Source organism: Sinocyclocheilus grahami, unplaced genomic scaffold, assembly GCF_001515645.1.
Source record: "Sinocyclocheilus grahami isolate Dianchi unplaced genomic scaffold, SAMN03320097.WGS_v1.1 scaffold530.1, whole genome shotgun sequence".
Lineage (NCBI taxonomy): Eukaryota > Metazoa > Chordata > Actinopteri > Cypriniformes > Cyprinidae > Sinocyclocheilus > Sinocyclocheilus grahami.
This window is the reverse complement of record NW_015505709.1, coordinates 107,214-130,844: the sequence shown is the minus strand read 5'-3', so window position 1 is coordinate 130,844 and position 23,631 is coordinate 107,214. Positions and strand designations below refer to the sequence as shown.

Sequence of the window (23,631 nt, the reverse complement as noted above, 5' to 3'; positions counted from 1 at the left end):
CGTTTTTATTATTATTTCTTTGCTCTCTTGTTGTTTTTGTGGTGTTGTCTGGTGTTCTGTCTGTGCCGGTTGTAATGAAATTAACTCCGTTGTAAGGGAATTAATTAGTATTATTTATTCAGGTTTTGAGCGGACTCGGATCTGATTTTTCGAGTCAACCTGATTAGAACTAATTTCAAATTTGTTATTTTACACTTTAAATCAAGGGTCGTCCAGTGAGCCGTGACCTCAGTATATTTTAACAAATTGAATATGTATTTTCCTGGCCACGGTCAATACAATTATTATAAGTAAGCTATTACAGTAATTATTATAAGTAAGCTACAAGCTAGGTAGCAAGCTATTTTTGGCAAAGGTTTTAACATTAAAATTATATGACACCAGACAATACTTGTTTATAAATGAAACATGAATTTTATTGGCTACTCTAGATTACATCCAAACTAAGCTAAAACACACAAACATACAGTTTATTTAGAATGAGTGTTGACAGAGTTGCATGACGTTCAAAGTTCTAACTCGTTTTCATGAGTGATTTAAATTCACCTGAGAGAATTCACAAAGCAGAGAATTTGTCTTAAATTTACTGCTTAAATTAGCTCGAAACCAGTTCAGCAGAGATAAGATTTTGTTCGTTACTTGCGTTTTGCTTGGTTGACCACTGAAAGCTGAGTTTCCTCGTTTGGCTGCTTGAGGGAATTCTGTTGCTGATTGGTTGCTGAGGTGACGTCGGAATGATGTTTGAATGACGTCATTTTGGGAAAGCCCTCTGGAGATTGGTTGGCTTCAGCAGTTTTGCTACAGTCTGACTTTGCGTTAAGTTCTTTGAAGATCGTGTTTCTCTGAAGTGTTTGAGTTTTGGATGACCGATCGCTTTGATGGTAAACGTGTGAGCACAAGGTGGAGTGCTCTTAACACAGCGACAGGCGAAAGCAAGCAAATCTGTTCTGCATTGGGTTTTTGCTCCACTGCATAAATCCGTCCCACAACGTGACCTTCCAATCGACTTGTTGCAGGGCGGAGCGTGCCCACATTACCATAATGCTTCCATTTATCATGTGGGGAAATGAAGATTTGCAGGTTTTGTTAATAACTTCTATATAGTGTCGTACAACACATACTGTTTGAAATAACAGCTTTTCACTTTCAATATTCTGCAATTATCGCAAGTTTCCGTTCAATACTAAACTTCACCTATCTTACACGCATATTAATAACCTAATTTCCTAAAAAGGGGTAATAAACGCTGATTAAAGTTGCACAGATTAAATGAACACATCAAGCATATATATATACAGTGGGTAAATACTGAGCAAAGGGTCTGAATACTTAGGACCATGTGATATTTCAGTTTTTCTTTTTTAATAAATCTGCAAAAATGTCAACAATTCTGTGTTTTTCTGTCAATATGGGGTGCTGTGTGTACATTAATGAGGAAAAAAAATTAACTTAAATGATTTTAGCAAATGGCTGCAATATAACAATGAGTGAAAAATTTAAGGGGGTCTGAATACTTTCCGTACCCACTGTATATATATGACATACGACATATTATTTGTGAATCTATGCTCTGATACTTTCAATGATTTTCAACGATTGTCTGTAAGCTTGTGTCCCTTTTCTTTGGCATGCAGGGGGGAAAGGGGAGGTGTCCTGAGGTCATGCCCATGTCACGAGTTGGGAGTCTGCCATTTTTCTCCTGGACATGGGCTATTAATCTGTCGCTTTCTGTTTATCGGATTATTAATTTATGCATTAAACGGTCAAGGGGGTCCAAGAGTGTCTGTCGCGGGAATCTTTCCAGATAACAGGTTCTATGTTCTGTGGTCCATTAGATGGTTTATTTATGCTGAAGCCAGTCACGAAACCTACTGACGTTCTGTTGCTTAAATGAATCCAGATGGGGGGGTGGGGTCAGTTCTTGTTGTCCTAGTATTGTCGATACCAGAGGTGGCTTGGTAAATCACCCTCATCTTGTGTTTCTTGTAAAGATAAGCAGAGCGAGACAGGAACTCATTTGAGAAAGTTGGCTCCTGGGCTGACCATGGTTCAGTTTTTACGACTCTCATATGGTGTGAGAAGGGAGGTTAGTTTTCTGATGGAATGCGGAGATTCCATCGTTCATTTGTGTGATGTTCGCAAATGCCTTACATGGTCCTGCCTCCTGCATTCTCCCTGGTCACTGGGTCTTCCTGCCTGGAGGTTGGACTTGTGCGGCTTCACATCCATAGCAAAGTGCCCCTGGTGCTGTGGTCTGGTCTCTAGTGCTGCCTCCTCCTTTACAGTCCCTCCCCTTTTTTTATTGCTTGGTTTCTGCGGACTACTTTAATTTTGTTTTTATGATATCAGATTTTTTTGTTCCCAGTTATTTGAAGCAGTTGCCTAAATCCCCAAAATTCCATATCAAATGAGTATCACAGAAAAGCTTTTCAAATCTGAACATTTAGCGAAAGGGACAGAAATGTTAATACTCATTGCCATTTACAATGTTAGGTTTCTAAGTTTTCCAGTGAGAAGGAAATTACTGGTAAACATAGTTTGACTATTTTTTTTTCCTCCCACAGAGGTGTGCAACAGATACTTCAAGAAGTAAGTCATAAATCACAGAAGACTAGTAAATGTTACTCATGCCAGTGCTCTTTGAAAAAAGAACCGCTACACTCTTTAGTACCAAGTGTGTGTGTGTGGGAGAGGAGAAATTGAAGCTTACGCATTAGTTCTGGCAGGAAGACTCGTTGTATCATCCATTCATAGTGTAGCTTATTTTTAAAGATCCCTGAAAGGAAGGATTTGGCCATTTGTTATTGTTTCGTTGACAAGTATTTTGAAGCATGTATTGGACTCCACAAGATGTCTAAACATGTCTTGTGATATCTGGCATCAAGACATTAGCAGCAGATCCTTTAAGTCCTGTGAGTTGTGAGGTAGGGCCTCCATGGATGGAATTTGCTGGTTCAATGAGTTTTGCGTTCTTGGGGAAATTGGAAGCCAAGGTAACACCTTGAACACTTTGTCATGTTCCTCAAACCATTCTTGAACAATGTGGCATGGTCTGCAACAGTCTTTAGGTAGGTGGTATGTGACAAAGTAACATCCACATAAATACCAGGACCAAGTTTTCCCAGCAGAATATAGCCCAGAGCATAACACTGCCTCTGGCTGCCTACCTTCAACTTCAGCTTCAACTAACTACACCAAACATGCCTGGAAGATTCTAGCACTCCTAAAGACTTTGATTATGGCGAGCTCACACTGCACGGTTTTCAAACTCGTCGGATCGCCGTTGTTTTCACACTGCGTGACTATCTGGGATAGCATTCAGTTGCTGCTGTGTTCACATTGCACGATGGATCCGCGATGGGGTTTCACACTGCATGACTTCACAATAGGAAGAACTCTGTCTGGTCCGCAAACTACGTTTCACAACAAAACACACGCGAGAAGTGATAAGGAAATAACACGAGAACCCGCATGCGTCAGACCGAAGTTCTCCAGCGAGACTGTAAATATTTAAAAACAAAATATATAGCCCGCAAATTGTCTGTGAGCTGATTTCCGGCTACAAGGAGAAAAATAAAAACTGATTATGCAGGGAACAGGGATTGGGTGTTCTGCAAAGAGAGTTGGAGGTAAATTATTTTGCAGTAACCGTTATGCTGATGTTGTGGCTGGTCATGCAAATGTTTGTGCTTGTTTCTGTATGATATAATTGTTCATATATCTATTAAAATACTGATATTCTGGTCTATAACTCCGCCCCAAACTTCCCTCTGCCCTGTATCTTGGTCTCTCATTGGCTGTAGGTCATCGTCGACGTAGTTTTCAGTCAGAACTCATTGCACACAGCGTGATTGTGAATCGCCGACAGCTCCAGATATTTAGCATGCCAAATATTTCACGGGCGACGTGTCGGTGATTCTCTCAGATCGCGTCTTTGATAATTCACACTGTGTGATTTGTCACTCGCGTGAACAAGCACCGATTTGCCTCCGATGTCGGCCATTTGTCGGCGAGTGAAAAATCGGGCTAATATCATGCAGTGTGAACTCGGCATTAGTTGGATCAGGTGTGTATAATTAGGGTTGGAGCTAAACCTGCTGCCATCTCTGTCCGAGTTAAACAACGCGGCCATCCATCTGATCTAAAAGAAAACATGATTCATCAGACCAGGAAACCTTCTTACTCCATGGTCCAGTTCTAACTCTCATATGCCCATGGCAGGCTCATTTGGAGGTGGACAAGGGCCATCGAGGGCGCTCTGATTGGTCTGCAGCTACTTAGCCCCATATGTAGCAAACTGTGAAGCACTGTCTGTTCTGACACCTTTCTATCATTGCCAGTATAAAGTTATTAAGCATTCCAAGCTACAATAGCTCTTCTGTGTGAACGGACCAGACGGGATAGCTTTTTTGTTTGTGTGTGTGTGTGTGTGTGTGTGTGTGTGTGTGTGTGTGTGTGTGTGTGTGTGTGTGTGTAAAGATGCAAATTTCAAAAAATTCTGATTTTGAAATTTAATTGTGAGATTAACATTAAACAACATAATCATGATTTAATATTTTGTGTGAACAGTCCTGAAATGTAGATATAATTGTACATGCCAGCATCACTGTAGATGCAAAGAACTTAGTAATTAGTAAAGCTGATGCATTAATTAGAATGCAGAATTACTTGTTCATAGTCCATTGCTTTTATGTAATTTTGGTACCTTGTCAGAATTAGTGAGCCGATACTTCAGAACAATGTTTGACAAAATGTGTTTCTATACTGCAGCATTTAATTTAGCACAGCAAATAAGTAATGTATTGCAGTGCTTTACTAATGATGTCAAAAATATTGCCGCAGTTTTTTTTTTTTGTTTTTTTTTGGATGGCTTGGCCAGTGTTTTGAAGTGCTACACAACTATTGTGTCATCTTTTATTCAGCCTCGTTCTGTACAGTACGTTCCTGAAGTTCTCGCATACACAGATCTCCTCACTGATTTTGGCAGTAAAGTGCAATGCCAAGAAATAATCTTGACATCTTTGAGCGTCATTCAACTAAATTCCCTGTGCAATGCATTCTGGGCCCAGTAGCAGCCATCACTCACTCCACATGAGTTCGCACATACCTGACATACGTGCCTGAGAGCTTCTCTCTCGCAACTCACTGGAGTACCCATCAACCCAGAGACTCATTAAGGCCCACAGTCCACTCAGAGCTTTCAGTACCTTCATGTCTCCACAGATTTGTGGAAGAACTGCCTGTCACAGATGCTTCTATTCTCTGCTCACACAGCCTCTGTAGGGCTGTGTTTGCCTTGAAGGGGCTTTTGTGTATTGTCTAACTGTAGGCTGACATAAGCCCTGTGGATGTTGCCTTTGAGATGCTACAAACAGACGGTATGTCAGGAGCTGGAGGAGGTTAATGTTGATCAGAAAAGGTCCATGTGTATTTTGTGAGGGGGTTTCCAGGTTCAGATTCTCTCTCTCTGACAGAAAAGAAGAAGAAAATCTTAATCAGTATTTTAGTTTTGTTTTTTTCTTTAGTAAAAATATAAAAACATTTAAAATTAGTTACATTTTAATTGAAAAGCAATCTTTCAGTGTTGTGTACATGAGAAATCATTTTCTTGAGGTGTAAAAAATCTTCTACAGAGCACTGATTTGTGTAGAAGGGGGAAAAAAACAACGTTTCTGTCAACTTTATTAAACACATTTTTCAAATCATCTATGTAGCAATAAGCCCCACACTTTTTTTTCTTCTTATAGAGGCGTGAGATCAAGATATCACAACTGTGCATGTGTGATCACTCCTTTTTCCCTATTTTTAACTGCATTAGAAAGGAGAATGATTCCAAACTGTCTGACATAACCCTAGTTATAAAGTATTTCTGTATATTGCAAGAAATTCTTGGTCATATTAAAGGCACATACTGTAGAACTGTTGTTGTCTCTAAGAAAAACAACGCTGCATATTTAGTTAGAGGTGGAGTATTTTCTGATGTGGTTTGCATTTAAATACAAAGACTTCACATAACACTACTTTTGTACCTTTTTCTATTAAAATGCTTAGTATTAAAATAGCAATTTAAGTTGAATTTAAAAAAGTTCACCTACATTTTACAATCTATTACAATTTGGTGTGTACTATTGTTTTATTTTATTTTTTATCCTAAACCTTTCTGTTTATTTTTTTTATACCAGATTTGACGTGATCTCAGCCTTTTGTGCTCTCTCACCAAAGCGCCACACAAACTAGAATGTACAGTTATTGGAGTGGGTGGTTACAGCATGCCGTTTAAGTAAGTTCTCAGATATACTCTGTGCAAGTACACAAAAAATTATGTTTCCAGAGAATCTTGCAGAGCATTTAAATAAAAGTTAATGAAATGTTATTTGTACCAGGGGCCTTTTTGCTGTGAGGCTGTCATGAATTCGGTCCATGGACTTCAGTTTATTCACCACCAGAGGTCACCCTTTCCATTACATTGACTCTCGCACAACACTAACTGTTGCATAGCACCCCGGACTACATATCCCATCATTCATTGCATTGTTTGCACACTGCACTGATTGCACTCATTGCACAAAGCTGTTTCTTATCACCTCACTCACTATATAACACCCACTCAAACCACCATTCTCTGCTGAGTATCGTTTAGCCTGTACCCCTTTCCGAGTCTGTGTTTTCCTTGTTTTGCCTTGCCTGTTTTTGCGGTTTCTGATCTTCACCTGTTTTCCTGGATTTTTCCCTCTCGTCTCGCCCCTGCGATTCTGTCTGCCAATCGGTGACATACGCTAGCCCTAGGATTATTCTTGTGTTTTTGCCCGCCATATACCTGTTTGCCATTGTTCGACCCTGCCTGTTATACCACGTCTCTTTAATAAAAGCTTGCAGATGGATCCACACGTCTCACGTCTCGTCAGCCCCGTTACAGAATACTCAGCCCAACAAGGATCCAGCGGCTTTTCCAAGGAATATTGGCCAGGTATGGACACGGCAAGAATTTTGTTAGCCCTTAAACAGGCCCCCGATCTTTGGAGAACCATATTCGAGAGTTTTTAGCCATCGCTCACTATTCTGATTTGCCAGACTGTTTATTGATAGAGTTTTTCTGCGATGGCATAAATCAACCGCTTAAGTCTAAACTTAGACGCGAGGGCCCACGTTCATCACTCGCTCAGTTTATGGATTATGCTTTGTTGGCTGTCGGGTCTTTATTTACTGTGGGTGTCGCAGAGGAAGAACGCGGCACAGTGTCCGTGACTGAAATGGCGGCTGTACCAGAGCATGCTCACAAAATGGCGGCTACAGCGGAGCCTGATCGCAAAATGGCGGCCACACTAGAGCACACTCACAAGACGGTGGACACAACAGCATCTAGTCAAGTCCCGGTTGATTATCATGAGTCAAGTCTAGTCACAGTTGATCGTCATGAGTCAGGTCAAATCACAGTTGGTTCCCCTGAGTCAACTAAAGTCACAGCTTCCATTGCTGAGTCAAGTCAAGTCAAGTCTCAGCTGATAATCAGGAATAATGTAATAGTTGGACATACATGTCTTAGTTACCATTAAATGTATACAAAACATATCTGAAACGTTTATACAGTGGCTGAAAAACCAAGACCACATGTGCATCTGTTTTGGATTTCAATTGAGTAAAAATATTAACCGAAAAGTGGAAAAAAATGAATTCCATAATAAAAGTGCTATAATGGGGCCATCTGTACAAAGGAGTTCACATGATCAACGTTACAAACTTACTTTCATTTGATTTGTGACAAAGAAATGGATCAGAAAAAGTTTTTTCATATTCATTTTGCATTATAACATTACCATATAATTTATTTATTTATTTACTGTATTTATTTTAATACTACTACTTTGTTTCCAGGATTTAAATACAATATTAAATTATATAAAAAAAAAAAATTATTTAAACGAATTTTAAATAAAAATTATTGGAGTACATTTTACAAGAAAATTGTCACGAATTTGGTCCATGGACTTCCGTTTATTCACCACCAGAGGTCACCCTTTCCATTACATTGACTCTCACACAACACTAACTGTTGCATAGCACCCCAAACTATATATCCCATCATTCATTGCACGGTTTGCACACTGCAGTGATTGCACTCATTGCACACAGCTGTTTCTTATCACCTCACTCACTATATAACACCCACTCAAACCACCATTCTCTGCCGAGTATTGTTTAGCCTGTACCCCTTTCCGAGTCTCTGTGTTTTCCTTGTTTTGCCTTGCCTGTTTTTGCGGTTTCTGTTCTTTGCCTATTTTCCTGGATTTCTCCCTCTCGTCTCGCCCCTGTGATTCTGTCTGCCGATCGGTGACCTACGCTAGCCCTAGGACTATTCTTGTGTTTTTGCCCGCCATATACCTGTTTGCCATTGTTCGACCCTGCCTGTTATACCACGTCTCTTTAATAAAAGCTTGCAGATGGATCCACACGTCTCACGTCTCGTCAGCCCTGTTACAGAGGCAGCAATGCTACCCACTGAGCCATTGTGCTGCCCTAGTGTCAAATATTTCAGACATATTTTATCATAGGTTCCTATATCTAATATGTACAGTACATACATTAAAATTTAAAGCATGCTTTCATTTGTGTGCACACATGTGCTATTCATTGAAATGATTGATTATGACATGATTATTGATATGATTTGCTAACTCATAAAGGTTATGAGTTGTGTAGGGTTAGGGTTTATGGGTTATTGCAGGACTCCAAAACCCAGTGTGTGAATAAAATTTAAGGGGGTCTGAATACTTTCCGTACCCACTGTATATATACTACGAAGAGGAATGTCAATAAGCTCTTTAAAAATCATCTGTCACATGCACGTGCTTTTAGCCCTACAGAACAGTTGACAGTAATTTCCATTGGGTTGCTCTTTAATGCTTTCTGATCTTCTGGCTTCATGGTCGTTGGATAGCTAGAGGTATGTGCGTGTTCCTAATATGTAAGTCAAGTTTCTGAGACAGCTTGCTTTTGAAATGTCCAGCGCACCAAAGAACTAGGCCACTCACAATGATTGTGCGGTAATGCTATTCCAAAAAGAAGGCAGGTGACCTAGATTCAACTTGCTATTTATCCCACCACTTTACCTATTTTCATTCTTCCTCTTTTCTGTTAGATAGATCCTTCTCAATCCATCTTATGGTGAGAACATATGGCTGGTTGGTCACATGTCACATCCTGTCTCCTCTGATGCAGAGCCAGGGGGCGTTTTTTTTTTTTTTAGGGTGGACTCCATTAAAAATAGTTATAGGCTGCTCTAGGGGCCCTTACACATTATAGTCAACCGTTTTCTTTTTTTCCGGATGGTTTCTGTCTGTAACCTTGGATTTTAATCATTGCTTCTTTTAGGATTCATATTCATCTTTTGCCATTGATCATTGCTAAAATCTGGATGAGGATTCATTGATTAACATGAGACATATTGGCAATGCTCATCAACGCAGCAGGGAGGGCGGCTACACGCAGAGCAAGATGAGGTCTTCATATGGTAATGGTCTCTTACTGTGAAGAGTCCGTTTTTTTTTTTTTATGTGGGCATGCTCTAGAGCCTCTGATATGAGAAATAAATGTGCATTAGTGTGCTATGACCTGAGACAAAGAGACCATCACAAATCACAGGAGGACTTCTCCATGAAAAATTTGAAAGATTCTCTCTCTTATTTAGACGGCAAGGAACCATTTATCTCGCAGACTTGTTTTCACAGCACTTCCACCATTACATGACTGCCCTTCTCTAAGATTTTTTTATTTTTTATTTTGTTGGAGTTTAATACAGATTTAGTGCTAGCCAGACAGCTGCCTGTGTCTGCAGTCTTTTGATGCTTTGGCAAGAAAATCTTGGACTGTTGAGGAGCGTGAAAAGGCTCCTTTTGTGTTTCATCAGCATGGCTGACACCTTAGTAAGACTCCATAGCTGGAAAACATACTTACAATGCAACGGCAGGTTTCAAGTACCCTCCTGTCAAGGATGAGCCTCATTTTTGGGCAGAAATCTTGCTGTACCTTGCTTTTTTTTTTTGCAAGTTGTATCTTAAAGTCAAATATAATTTTCTCCACTGAATCTGCAAATGAAAGTTATTTTGAAATGATAAACGTATTCTTATTCTGTGAGTTATAACATTATGTATATATTGATTGCAAATCCTTTAAAGCAAGGTTCCTCAAATCCGGTTCTGGAGGGCCACTGCCTTGCAGAGTTTAGCTCAATCCCTGATCAAACTCGCTTACCTGTGATTTTCTAGGGGTCCTGAAGACCTTGATGAGCTTATCCAGGTGTGTTTGATTACGGTTGGAGCTAAACTCTGCAGGCCACTGGCCCTGCAGGGCAAGATTTGAGGAACCCTGCTTTAGAGAATATTTATACACAGAAATGTACAACGTCTACGGTCACCTCGGGAGCATGATGGTCATGTATAATAGGGATTTTATTCCTGTACTAAATAAACATTTAAACTGACAGCGTTACAGCTCAACCCATAATACAGTACAGTACAGTAGATTAATATGGCATTTAAAAATATACCAAAATCCAGTGTTGGTGTTATGTAATGCCCCTGCATGAGACATTTATATTCATTTTCTATGATTTTGCAAAAGTGTGTCTCTGCTTCAAAAATTCAGGCATGTTGCTGCACCATTAACACTGTAATATTAATTAGGGCAGCATGGTAAATCGCATGTGATTGTCATGCGCATCTCATCAGTAAAGGTGGTTCTGTGATTAGTAGTAAATCTCCATCACGTGCTTTCAGATGGAGAGGCATTTAATACACAGAGCTGTAGTTCGCTGACAAGCTACACAATATCGCGTTCATAATCGAATGCAATTCATCTGCGATTATGAATGCGATATTGCGTAGCTTGTCAGCGAACTAGGTGAGCAAACGAGATGCGCATAACAATCACATGCGATTTATCGTGCAGCCCTAATATTAATATTGGAATTAAGTGTGCAGGAAGGTACTGACAGGGTCATCACTTACCCCAATGATGGGGGCCCTGCAGACTTCCAAATGTTCCCTGCATCCTCCAAATATCACTAAATCACTAGCTTTTCATGGGCGACTGGTGGAGGAGGCCTGCAGATCTTTGCCCAGACTCAAGCGAGAGGCCATTAATCTCATTCAATCGATTCATCTCTTGCATGTGCATGATACCATTTTGATGAGCTCTAACCTCATGCTAAATTTACCCCTTAGGTCATGTACTGTAGATGGCCTATGTAAATCTATACATAAGGATTAGTTATCTATTTGATACTGGATGCCCTCATCAAAGGTCACATGGTTGTTTGATACTTGCAGCCACAAGTATTTTCATTCATTTCTGAATCTCCTGAGTAGACATATGAACGGATGCTAGTTTTGGTCAACTGCTTGGAATCATTGTAGCTCATTCACTAACAATTATATGGACTATTTGTATTTATATGCACAGTTGGCATAAAACATGGCTTTTTTTTTTTTATATAGCCATTTTAAAACTACAGTAAATTTAATTTGCCATAATAATAATAATTTTTTATAATATTTTTTAGCGTTTAATAGGCCTAAACTGTTACAGAGCATAAAAAATAATACAGATTTCGCACACAAATTGACCACAGTTAGGGAGTGACACCAATTGATCTTATGTCAGATTGGTCTGGTGGTCCCATTTTATTTCAAAGTAGCTAAAATCATTCTGGAATGGAACAAAATGGAACTTGATCCTTTCAGACTTCAGCTTTTTCTCCAGTCTGTTTCACTTCAGAGTTTGGTTGGTGTGAATAGTTTTAAAAAAAAATTTTTTTTTTTTTTTTTTTTTCGGGGTTCACTCAGAGAAACCGAGGCTGGATTGCTTTCCATACCTACTTGCTGAAATTAAAATATATTGATTACGGATAATTTGCCTATTATAGCATAATGCATTTCTCATTGCAGCTTGTCTCTGCAGAAATTACCTTCGACAAGCAGCTTGGATTTTTTGCATTCTTTTTATCTTTGACAGACAGACACAAGTGCTGATTTGTGTATATTAAAGGGGTCATATGATGCTAGTTCAATTTTTCCTTTCTCTTTGGAGTGTTATAAGCTCTTGGTGCATAAAGAATAACTGTAAAGTTGCAAAGATTAAAGTTTCAAATCCAAAGAGATATTCTTTATAAAAGTTAAGAGTCAACCACACCTACCTAAAATGGCTTGTTCTAACACGCCCCCACATGTCTACATCATGATATGGGAAGATTTGCATAACGCCGCCCAAATGTTCACACAAAGAAAGAAGGCGTAACTTAGATTTTCGCTGTAGTATTGTTGCCGCCACCGCCATGTCGTGGAGACGCTGTTTGTTTCATTGTGAAAGCGAAGCTACTTTTGTTTGGCCTTCCAAAAGAGGTCACAACTAGAAATCAGTGGTTAAGTTGTATTTACCACACTGTTCCGGAACGGTTCAACCCAAATATTCAGATGTGTGCAGCGCAGACTGTTTTCTGAGAGAGTAGCCTACAATGCCAGTGTCTGTTTCTATAAAGTGGGGCAATTCCAACTTTGCAAGGACAGTCTGGTGCTTCTGACTCACAGCCTGTAAGTAAGTTGTCATATATAAAGATTTTGCCACTGACGATTCAAACGTGAGTTTTGAGCAGTTTAGAGTAGCACTTGTTGTTTGTCGTTTCTCCGATCACAAATGCAGACATAAAAACGAATGGTTTTATGTTTACGCTGTGCGATACGCAACGCAACGCGTAAAAAGACAGTATAAGTCATTATAATCAGTAATTATGTCCCCACTGGATGCAACAAATGCCTCGTTTATAATGGGTTTTACTGGTTTTGTCTCGTCGCGCCGGGACACGGCATCACAGTATGGTAAGGGGAATAACATTTCCGTCACACCGTTGAGGTATTCGGCCAATCACAACGCACTGGATAGCTGGCCAATCAGAGCACACCTCACTTTTCAGACCTTTGTAAAAGGTTTGCTAAAAATCAACGCGTTTCAGAAAGTCAGGGCATAGAGGAAAAACAAGAATGTACATTGTGGAAAATAATGTGTTTTTTTTTTTACTTAAACTGCGTAAACACATTACATTACACCAAATACACAAAATAATGTTCTTTTTAGCAACGTCAAGATTTAAGATTTTATAATAAAATTGTATAACTTTTAACTATCTATTTCTGAGATGTTAACTAGATGCAAGGATCAACAGCTGGCAGTAGAACACAAAATGATGATGCAAACGTTCCAAGGTTTGGTGCCAAATGATTCAGTGTGAATACAGAACTGCAGGGAGAATCAAACTGGGTTTCGGACATAGCAATTGAAAAGTATCTAACTATAGCCTAAAAATTTGCTGTAGAAAATTTGAATGCTGTTTTTTGCACTACGCTTTGTTTATACTGATGAAGATGGTTGCATATGGTTTAGTCCCTTGCCAAGAGATCAGGGTACTGCGCACCTGTCTGCAGGCTGCCGCAGCTCTAGAGGCTTTCTGGGAGAGATTTGATGCCTGGGGCTGACTTTTTGTTGGAGCCATTGATCGGAGAGACAGAATTGGATTGTGTAGCTTATTACTGGTGTCAGGGAACATTACATGGGGGAGAGATAGAGCCCTTCTTCATCGGTGCAGGACCCTGCTGCAACTCAAATTACTTTTATCACTCTTGGCTACGCTGGTACCACCCACGGCGGAGAAACACCAGACATTATGCTCTCAGTCGCAGCGAAATTCTGCAATAACTTTCTAAATGTTTGCCACCATCTGTAAGACATCAGGTATTATATCAGAGAAAGCGCAACATTCAGCAGGCATCAATCCTGTGTGCTGTTCACTTTCTAATGAAAAAAGCAATATAGTGTGTGCTGTCTTACCATAATGTGTTAATGCTGCTCAATATCTTGAATATAGGAATTGAAATTGACTATAGTGTGTTACAATGGTGAGTCATTATTGCCATCATCATTTTGAATGGTTTTATTTTCTTTAGAATACAATTTACCTTAACCAGCCCATTCTCTGAAAAGACAATGAAATGTTGTTGGGCAATGCAGTGTAATTGGAAATGTCTATCACGCCAGCCTGGATATGCAAGTAGGGAACCAAGCAGGACTACAGCTCTGTACTAAAACTTAGTGAGCTGCTTACTGTTTACTGAGTGAGTGATTTGGAACACTTTAACTTATTCAGCAACTCCACACAAATAGTGCTTATGGAGATTTGACTTGCAGATGATTTCAGTAGAGTTTGGCATTAGCATGTTTCTAGGTTAACATCATGATACTCTAATAAGCATACATGCGTAGCACTTAGCAATATTGGGTGTAGTTCATTTTGAGTATTTCATTAAATGTTTATTTATACATTTATTTACATTTGTATAGTCGTACACCATCTTTTTTTTTTCTTTTTCTTTTTTTTACATGGAGCTCGCCACAATGCCTTCTCTGCAAATGATTCAATATAGGCTGCCTTAGAACCAAGGTATCTAAGGAGGCAGCATAAGTACATTTGTAGCATTTGCATCTAGAGTGCATTAATGATTACTTAAAATGCTGCCTCAATAGTCAGCTCTCTAGGTTTTAGAACTGAGCATATGTTGCTTGTGGTAGAGAATTGGTGGACTATAGAAAGAGATGCTTCAGAGAAATCTGTAAAGCTTCCTGATTCACTCCTTCACATTTGATATAATTTCAACCCTCACAATGTCTGAAATTGGACATCTAATAATCAGATGGTGCTGCCCAACTAGCCATTACTTTATGGGAGTTTGCAGATCTCGAGTTGTGCCAGGCATAGTATAGCTGCAATCAGAGAGCTTAAACAGACTCTTAGATCAGGTTGCTGTGTACTGCACCACTTTTTTTGGGGCTCTAATGGAGAGCGCAAACAGTGCATATCAATGTAGCATTCTTCAGCTTTTGGTATGCCTTCACACAATTAACAATCATAATACACCTCTCATTAAAAACATCCCATGCACCTCCACTTTAATTTTCAATTGCAATAGGTGTGCTCTTGTCGGCAGATCTTAGATTACGTTCATTGAAAGTGGAGCACGCTGAGTCTTGAGAAGCCCTCAGAAAACATTGAGGAACAGTGAAAGCTGGTGTGTGTGGTGGCAGATTAATTTATCGCACACTTCTGTACAGCACATCCATGTATTTATTTACCTTCCCTTTTGTTTGAAAAATGGCTTCCTCTGTACTGTGCCTTGAGGACAGGTAAGTACACCTTCAAGAGACCTGGTGGGGATTAAAACAAATGACATAAGACAGGAAATGCACTCCATCGAGTGTGGCATGCCTTGAAACCCTTTCATGATGGCTATGTGAACACGAACTTGGAGTGAAACTTGGCTTTGTGAATAGAGCTAGCAGACTGTGTAAAAGACAATGGGGAAAGTTGTCTTAGTTCTCCATCAGGGAGTTATGAAATGTCCCCAAACTAGAGCCATATGGGATACATAGGCTATGTGAAAGGTGGAGGAGCATATGTTTGTGAATTTGCAGGTCGGTACAAAGCGCATTAGTCATCGTTACGTGTATGTCCCACATTTCTGTTGGCAGCTCATTCTTATCAACTAGATATAAAAAAATACCACATTCTTGGCATCCACATCACTTTGCATGCATCATTGCAGAGGTTTCTAAAAGTGGATCACTTTAACATGCAAATGATTCCTGCTATTTAAGCTAGCATTTTCATCCTTTTACGCTGAGTTGAATCAGCCATGTGGTGTTGCTCTGCTGAGATTGTTTGTGTTGTTTCTATTCCAGGAAGAAGGAAAGGTGGGCGTAACGTTCAACATTGGCACAGTGGACATCAGCGTCAAAGAGCTGAATACAGAAGTCAACGATGGAAAATACCATGTTGTGCGCTTCACAAGGAATGGGGGAAACGCCACCTTACAGGTGGACAACTGGCCAATCAACGAGCACTTTCCATCAGGTAACATATGCAGAATGCTAACTACTTAAAGTAAAGTTTCTCAGACAGAAATGAGATTTTACTGTTAAACCCACTGGATATCATATGCTCCCAAAGAAATCAAGGGTTGGAAGGCAAGGAACAACATAATTTTCCTGCCCATGTAATTTATAATCTGCATGTTTCAAAGCATGCACATTTTTAGAAATAGGAACAGGTGTTCATAATTACAACACTGATCTCCTTTCTGCTGAGGGAAAGGCATAGAAGAGAAAGGACACTGCAAATAGTTCTCGATCGACTTGGCTGATGTTGCTTTCTTAATTGTCCTCAGAAATGTCCATATGTGGGAGTAATCAAGCCTGGGCACCTGGCCTGCGCACAATAGCAGGCCAAGCCATTGCCTTTGTCGTCGTGATTAGCGCCATGACATCTGGCCAGCTGCTTTTGAGAGGCTTTGAAAGGCAGAGGCAAAAGGAGGGCACAGGTTTAAGGCAGTATTGTGACAGCTACAGCAGCTGTGGGAGAATGAGCTCCAAACCTCTGTGTATCTGTGACTCCCAGACTTAGGAAGCCAGCAATGATGGATGAATACAAATGAGTTCATCAAATGCAGCAGAGGTTTGATATAGAACCTCAAGCTTTTCCAACATGGAGAAATAGGGCGTGCTGAAATACTGCCCTCAAACGCCATCGAAAAAAACTCTCAAAAACCCTTCACACTCAATTAATTTGGGTTCTGTGTCCTCCACTTTGATGTCTCTGTTGCTTCGGCACCCTCCATGGGATATCTGGCCCCTGCACTTCTCGTCCAATTAGAGAGCAGCTCTCGTCAGGGTTACTCAAGCTGTATTCAACGGCAGGTCTTTCTAAAGAGAGATAGCCTTAAAATGGCCAACATGCAGGCAGAGGGAACAGGCAGAAGGACACAGGCTAATGCTTTGCTCCCTATTCAAGCTGGTTCTGTTATGGACACTGACAAAGAGCCAGAGAAAGCATGCCATTTTCCTTACAGACTATTAGCCACCCTCGGAGCTAAATATAACACCTGAAATGTCCTAAATGGCCAAACTCAATACATGTAAATTTTGTACATTGAAAAATAAACCTGCACAGAGAAGGGAGAGTGGCTTCTGTTTAAGCTGTTGCATCACTCAGTCTCAGATTAGTCTCAGAGACATGATGTAATGATATAATGATGTAGTCTATGTGAAACATTCATTCATAGACATTCCTAGTGGCATCTAGCATTATTTTAAATGAGAAGATATTTTTACACAGATTGCTACAGAATCACTGTGAATCTTGTGTTTACTTAGTATCCAGAGTGTAAACCACAAATATGTCATAACCATGTTGATATGAGAATGTTCTGTGATGGGGAAAAAAAGATATCAAACAAAATATTAGCAAGGATAGATTGCCATGTTAAAATGACTCATCAAACAGAAAAACATTCCGAAAGAGCAAAATCTAAACATTTGTCTTTCTTATTCAATCAGTTTACCTTTTAAATACATCTGTCTTTATGTCTGTGCTTTCCTTCCATCCATAATACATCTATCTTTCTAGTTAGCTGGCTAGTGTGCTACATTGTTGACCTTACTATACTGTACTTGCTGTAATAATTGATTTCAGTTCCCGCACCATCTCTTGAGTAATTACAGGCTAGGATTCAGACTCATAGACTGAATAGCACTTGAAATGCTTCACGGCAGTGATCCTCTTCGTTCCTGTCTCACTCAAATAAACTGTTATCAGATCCATGCAGCTGTGTTGCCATGGCATGGGATGTTTCCAAGGTAGCCATGATCCCTGAGCTTATTCATATGTTATACCCTAGCATGATTGTATAAGCAATTGCTGGGGCACACTGAATGCAAGTCAAAAAGAAGATGTGGTTACACTTTATTTTAAGGGGTCCTTGTTACAGTGTAATTATACATATAAGTACTGAGTAATATTAATTAACTACATGTACTTACGGTTAGGGTTAGGATTTGTGTTTGGCTTAGGGTTACTTGCATGTAATTATGCATAATTAATTGTTAATTGTTATAATAGTAAGTACATGTAACATGTGTAACAAGGACACCTTAAAATAAAGTGTTACCTAAGATGTTTAATGTTAAGATATTTAAAGTTATTTCACCAATAAGAAGTTAAGATATTTAAAGTTATTTGATCAAAAGAAATTCACAAAGTGCAGGGCTTACCAGAGTGACACCAGAGAAATAAAATTTTGTCACAATACACAAATACTAAGCTGCTGTTAGATGTGCTGTATGGATTTTTTTTTTGACTGTTCTAAAGCATAAAATACCCCAATATGTTTGCAGATATGAAGGAAACATGCTAAGTACATTTAGTTATTCTATTCGATGTGTTTTCAGTGTCGATTAATTTGTTCACTGTTGATTAATTTAGCAACACAGACACTGTTATTAAACTGAAGGTTACAGTGTAATTATACATATAAGTACTGAGTAATATTAATTAACTACATGTACTTACGGTTAGGGTTAGGATTTGTGTTTGGCTTAGGGTTACTTGCATGTAATTATGCATAATTAATTGTTAATTGTTATAATAGTAAGTACATGTAACATGTGTAACAAGGACACCTTAAAATAAAGTGTTACCTAAGATGTTTAATGTTAAGATATTTAAAGTTATTTCACCAATAAGAAGTTAAGATATTTAAAGTTATTTGATCAAAAGAAATTCACAAAGTGCAGGGCTTACCAGAGTGACACCAGAGAAATAAAATTTTGTCACAATACACAAATACTAAGCTGCTGTTAGATGTGCTGTATGGATTTTTTTTTGACTGTTCTAAAGCATAAAATACCCCAATATGTTTGCAGATATGAAGGAAACATGCTAAGTACATTTAGTTATTCTATTCGATGTGTTTTCAGTGTCGATTAATTTGTTCACTGTTGATTAATTTAGCAACACAGACACTGTTATTAAACTGAAGTAAATTGTCACGAATTCGGTCCATGGACTTCCATTTATTCACCACCAAAGGTCACCCTTTCCATTACATTGACTCTCGCACAACACAAACTGTTGCATAGCACCCCAAACTACATATCCCATCATTTTTTGCACGATTTGAACACTGCACTGATTGCACTCACTGCACACAGCTGTTTCTAATCACCTCACTCACTATATAACACCCACTCTAACCACCTTTCTCTGCTGAGTATTGTTTAGCCTGTACCCCTTTCCGAGTCTCCGTGTTTTGCCTTGCCTGTTTTTGCGGTTTCTGATCTTTGCCTGTTTTCCTGTATTTCTCCCTCTCGTCTCGCCCCTGTGATTCTGTCTGCCGATCGGTGACCTACGCTAGCCCTAGGACTATTCTTGTGTTTTTGCCCGCCATATCCCTGTTTGCCATTGTTCGTCCCTGCCTGTTATACCACGTCTCTTGAATAAAAGCTTGTAGATGGATCCACACGTCTCACGTCTCGTCAGCCCCGTTACATAAATCAACATTGAACTTACAGTTCTCAGTAGAGCTGCTTATAGCTGAATTAAACTTATTTCATAATGAATGAACTTTACACAGTTATTGAAACTGAGCTGAACCAACAACAAAATAAATGGAGCTAAATAATGACATTATTTTCTTGCTACAGCTGCTTTACAACAGTTTGGATTTGCCTAATTTTGTTAATTTGTTTAATTGATTCTGTTGCTTTCCTGCTTTAATACTGAAACTGCTTTGAAACGATCTCTGTTTTATAAAGCGTTATATGAGATCAAAACAACAAAGTTTACTTAAAAGAGATCTGTATATTTTTTTTATACAGGACACACATGCACACTGAAAAGTTAATTTTACTTGAATGAGATTTGCATTTTCCATTCATGTGGCTTAAGAAAAATGATGTTCAGCTGGCATTGCAGAGTTGAAAGCGTGGCTTCAGTTGATGGACTCTGGCGGTTGTGTCTGTGTTTTGAAAAAAAAAGATAAATGAAAGGCAGCAACAAATTCAAGCTCCTCATGGGAGAAGTGGGAACCTTTAAATCAGGGCAGATTATTAGTAATTCTTTGGCAATAGATTTCAAATGTGACAATCGATGAAGCAACACTGCTTTCTCGAATGATCAAAATTAATGTTCTTTAACTCTTCCATTTGTCCTATTGTCAGCAGTCTTAAGCTCATGGATTATGTGTGAAATTCAGTGGGCATCTGTATACTGTATCCAGTGTAAACAGTGATTATAATGGGTTCTGTTTGCTTATTCTGTTTGCTTGTTCTATTTGCGTGACGTTTGCGCATGGTTTAGACAGGTGTTAGCAGCAGTGGGTATGGGCAATGGTGTGATGTAAAACTATTCATTGATGTCCTTCTTTAGTGGCAGTCATATGTAGATTTATTGCCCATGTGTAGATGTATAGCCCATGTTAAAAAGAAAAAAAGATTTGCTAAGGATCATGTGTCCCCGGGAGAACAGTATCAAGAGAACTTACTTGAGCAAGTCCATGCAGACAAGATCCATCCTATGAACAGCTGAACAGAACATGCAATATTCTGAGATGTGTCCAGCGAGACCCTTATAGCCAAGGTTAGATTGCATTCCAATGAGGAACAGACACTTCCCACTTTTCACCAGAATGGACCATGATGAATTGGCAACAGAATTAATTCGCTCATTGTTTGTATGCTTTCAGCATCTGCTGATGGCCCCCTACCGCAAATCTCTGGCGCTGAAAGAGGATATACTGACACCATGCCAGCATTTGTTTTGACTAAAGCAGTGCCGTCTAAAGGGAGTGATTCAGATCTTTCTAGCGGGAAACCTACACAAATGTGCTGATGGATGGGAGGGAACAGACAGCATTGGCTTTTTGTGGACGTCTCTCACAGATTAGAGCTCTTCTGTTGCTCTGAGCTTTTATGGATGGAGTATGACACTCCAGGATTGTGTTGTGAAGTTAAGCGCTCATATTGGGATAAGATATACATGCATTATTATTATTTTATTTTATTTTTTCAAATATTGTAGGGGCGGTGTGGTGTAGTGGTTAAAAATTTGCCCTAGTAAACTATGCAAAGAGTTTGTCCACAAGCTATGTCTATTGTGCATCTGAGGAGATTATAACAGGACAATTCTCTCTCTAACCTTTTTAGAATCATGGACATTTTTTGAATTGTGACAGTATTTTCATGATAAATATAAATTAATTTTCATAAAAATTAATGGTTTTGGTTCATACAAACAAACAAATAAATAAACACATTATTATTAGTAGTAGTATTAGTATGCATTTAAATTTTTGGCTGAAATGTGATCTGGGCAAATTTTCACTCATAAAGGTGATGTTGAGTATAGCCAGAGTAGGGCTGCACAATTAATAAAATTTCTAATCGCGATTACAATTATGGATGCAACAATTACGTAATCGTTCAAAGCGGCAATTAATCGTTCAAAGTCCACGTATGTTATTCTGCGTGCTTACGATGTCTTTTTTTTTCTTCATGTTATCTTAAGGGTTTTTCCCATTATTTTAGTTTTAGTATAACATTACAATACCATTCATATTTTTACTTTTTTATAATTTAAAGAAGAAACCAGTCCGATGTATAGTTGACATTTGAGGCTTAATACTATAGAAAAGCACTAAACGTTTTTCAGTTAGAGTGTTTTCAGCTGGTTTATTTTCATATAAAAAAATGTAAATTGTGATAATCGTAATTAATAATCGCAATTACAATTTCAAGGGAATAATTGACAATTATGATTTTTGTCATAATCGTGCAGCCCTAAGCCAGAGTATAGAGAATGGAAATCTATGTCACAGCGTGTTGCATTCTGTGCAATGTAAACATTGTAAACAATTACAAATCACCATAGAAAATACCTTTTTTTATTATTCATTTTAGGGAAACCGTTTAGATGCGCTTCGAATAAAACAAAACTAATATGCAGATCTCTTTACGTTAAAAAATAATTCGAAAATAAAATAAAAAAGTGCGAGTGTATGAGACACTGCAAATATTCATTACATAGTATTCAGTCTTGTTCCCTAAAAGAGGTACTGATAAAACTGATAAGAGAATAAGGTAGATCTCAAACAGTGGATCATATAGCATCGTTATATATCATCATATCGCCCAGCCCTAAAACTGCTCAATGTTAAAGCATTAATCCATTATGGGCATAACATAATAACTTAATATAAAGCTGCTTTGAAATGTGTTTTGCGGATACTGTATAAATAAATAACTTCACTTAAATGCCTTGAATGAAATGCGAGATTCCTTACTATTAGAGATGCTGAACAAGTAAGCAGAGGAATGGGTTACACTTTACTTGAAGGGGTGTGCATAAGACTGACATGACACCTTCATAATCATGACATGACACCTACATAATCATGACATGACACATGTCATGAATATTAAGGGTTTTAATGCATGTTTATGACAACTGTCATTAAGTGTCATTCGCTCAGTTATGACACTTAATGACAGTTGTCATAAACATGCATAAAACCTCCTTCATATTCATGACATGTGTCATGTCATGATTATGAAGGTGTCATGTTAGTCTTATGCACACCCCTTCAAGTAAAGTGTTACTGAGGAATGCAGTAAATAAAGAAAATTAATAGGCTCAATCATACACAAGTGGTCGGGTATCAACTAGATGCCGCAAATAACATTTCCAGAAGTGATTTTCCACCGTATTTGTGGTGCGAGCGGTTCAATTCAGTGCAAATCAATGTATTTGTAACATATAATAAATCTATAATTATAAAGCCACATTTTAAGTTGTTTACCTTACCTAATTTCAGTTTCAATTGCACCAAGGTTCAGTAGTGAATGTAGACATTTTGTATTATTTTGTCATATTATTCAACTAAGATCTTGTTGTGATGGTTAATGCTTTCTGTATCAATTGCCATAGCCATTCTCACTGAATAATATTAACAAAAAAATAATATAAAATGTCTACATTCACTACTATTACTACATCCCACAATACATTGCGCTGTGACATCAGGTTCCCACTCTCTATAGCCACTGAACATTGTTTGGAGGTTAGAAAGCTCTGCAAAGATCATCATAATATATTCACATTAACATGACAGATAGCGAGCGCTGGCAAAGCATCTGATCTCTAAAATGAATGTCCAAACCCTCAAGCTCTCCTGGATCTCTCCAGCATGCAGGCCTCCATCCAGAAAAGCCACTCCAGCCCCAGGCTTGCATGCGCTGCCTGTCAGGATCAAAGGCATCGGCAGCCCTGGAAACTACTTATTACCCCCCACCCTCACCACTTTACCTCACCCACATCCCCCCTGCTCAGCCAGCAGTAACTTTGAAGCCCCTTTTCTGCCTATTTAAAAAGGAAAGCACAAGAAAAGTGGGGCCTAGAATCGCCACCGGCCTCGTCCATTTCACATCCCGGTCACTGTAGAACCTTTGTGCTTCTGAATAGCACTCCGATTCTATGCACCTTTTTTTCTTTCTGAAGTTCCTTCTCAGTACGTTGTGACTCAGCGCTCAGTGGCTTGTTTAAAGTGAGATGTGTTGAGTAACTTTGCTCTTTTGAAGTCCTTTTTGCATTTTTTGCTCTCAAGCTGTAGGGTTTTTCTTCTTCTTCTTCCCATTACAACTTCTTCAGAGTACTGCTGTAAAGTATACCCCCCCCCCCCCCCCCCCCCCCCCCTCCTGCTC

At 38.9% G+C, this 23,631-nt stretch overlaps 1 protein-coding gene across 1 annotated transcript in view; it reads left to right on the top strand.

Moving 5' to 3' along the window:
* The window catches only part of LOC107555282 (neurexin-3b-like), a 359,781-nt gene that overhangs the window by 319,212 nt on the left and 16,938 nt on the right, over positions 1 to 23,631 (top strand). Inside the window, exon 23 of the mRNA XM_016238037.1 lies at positions 15,781 to 15,952. Within this exon, the coding sequence (XP_016093523.1) occupies positions 15,781 to 15,952 (172 nt within the window). The remainder of the gene's footprint in view (positions 1 to 15,780; positions 15,953 to 23,631) is intronic.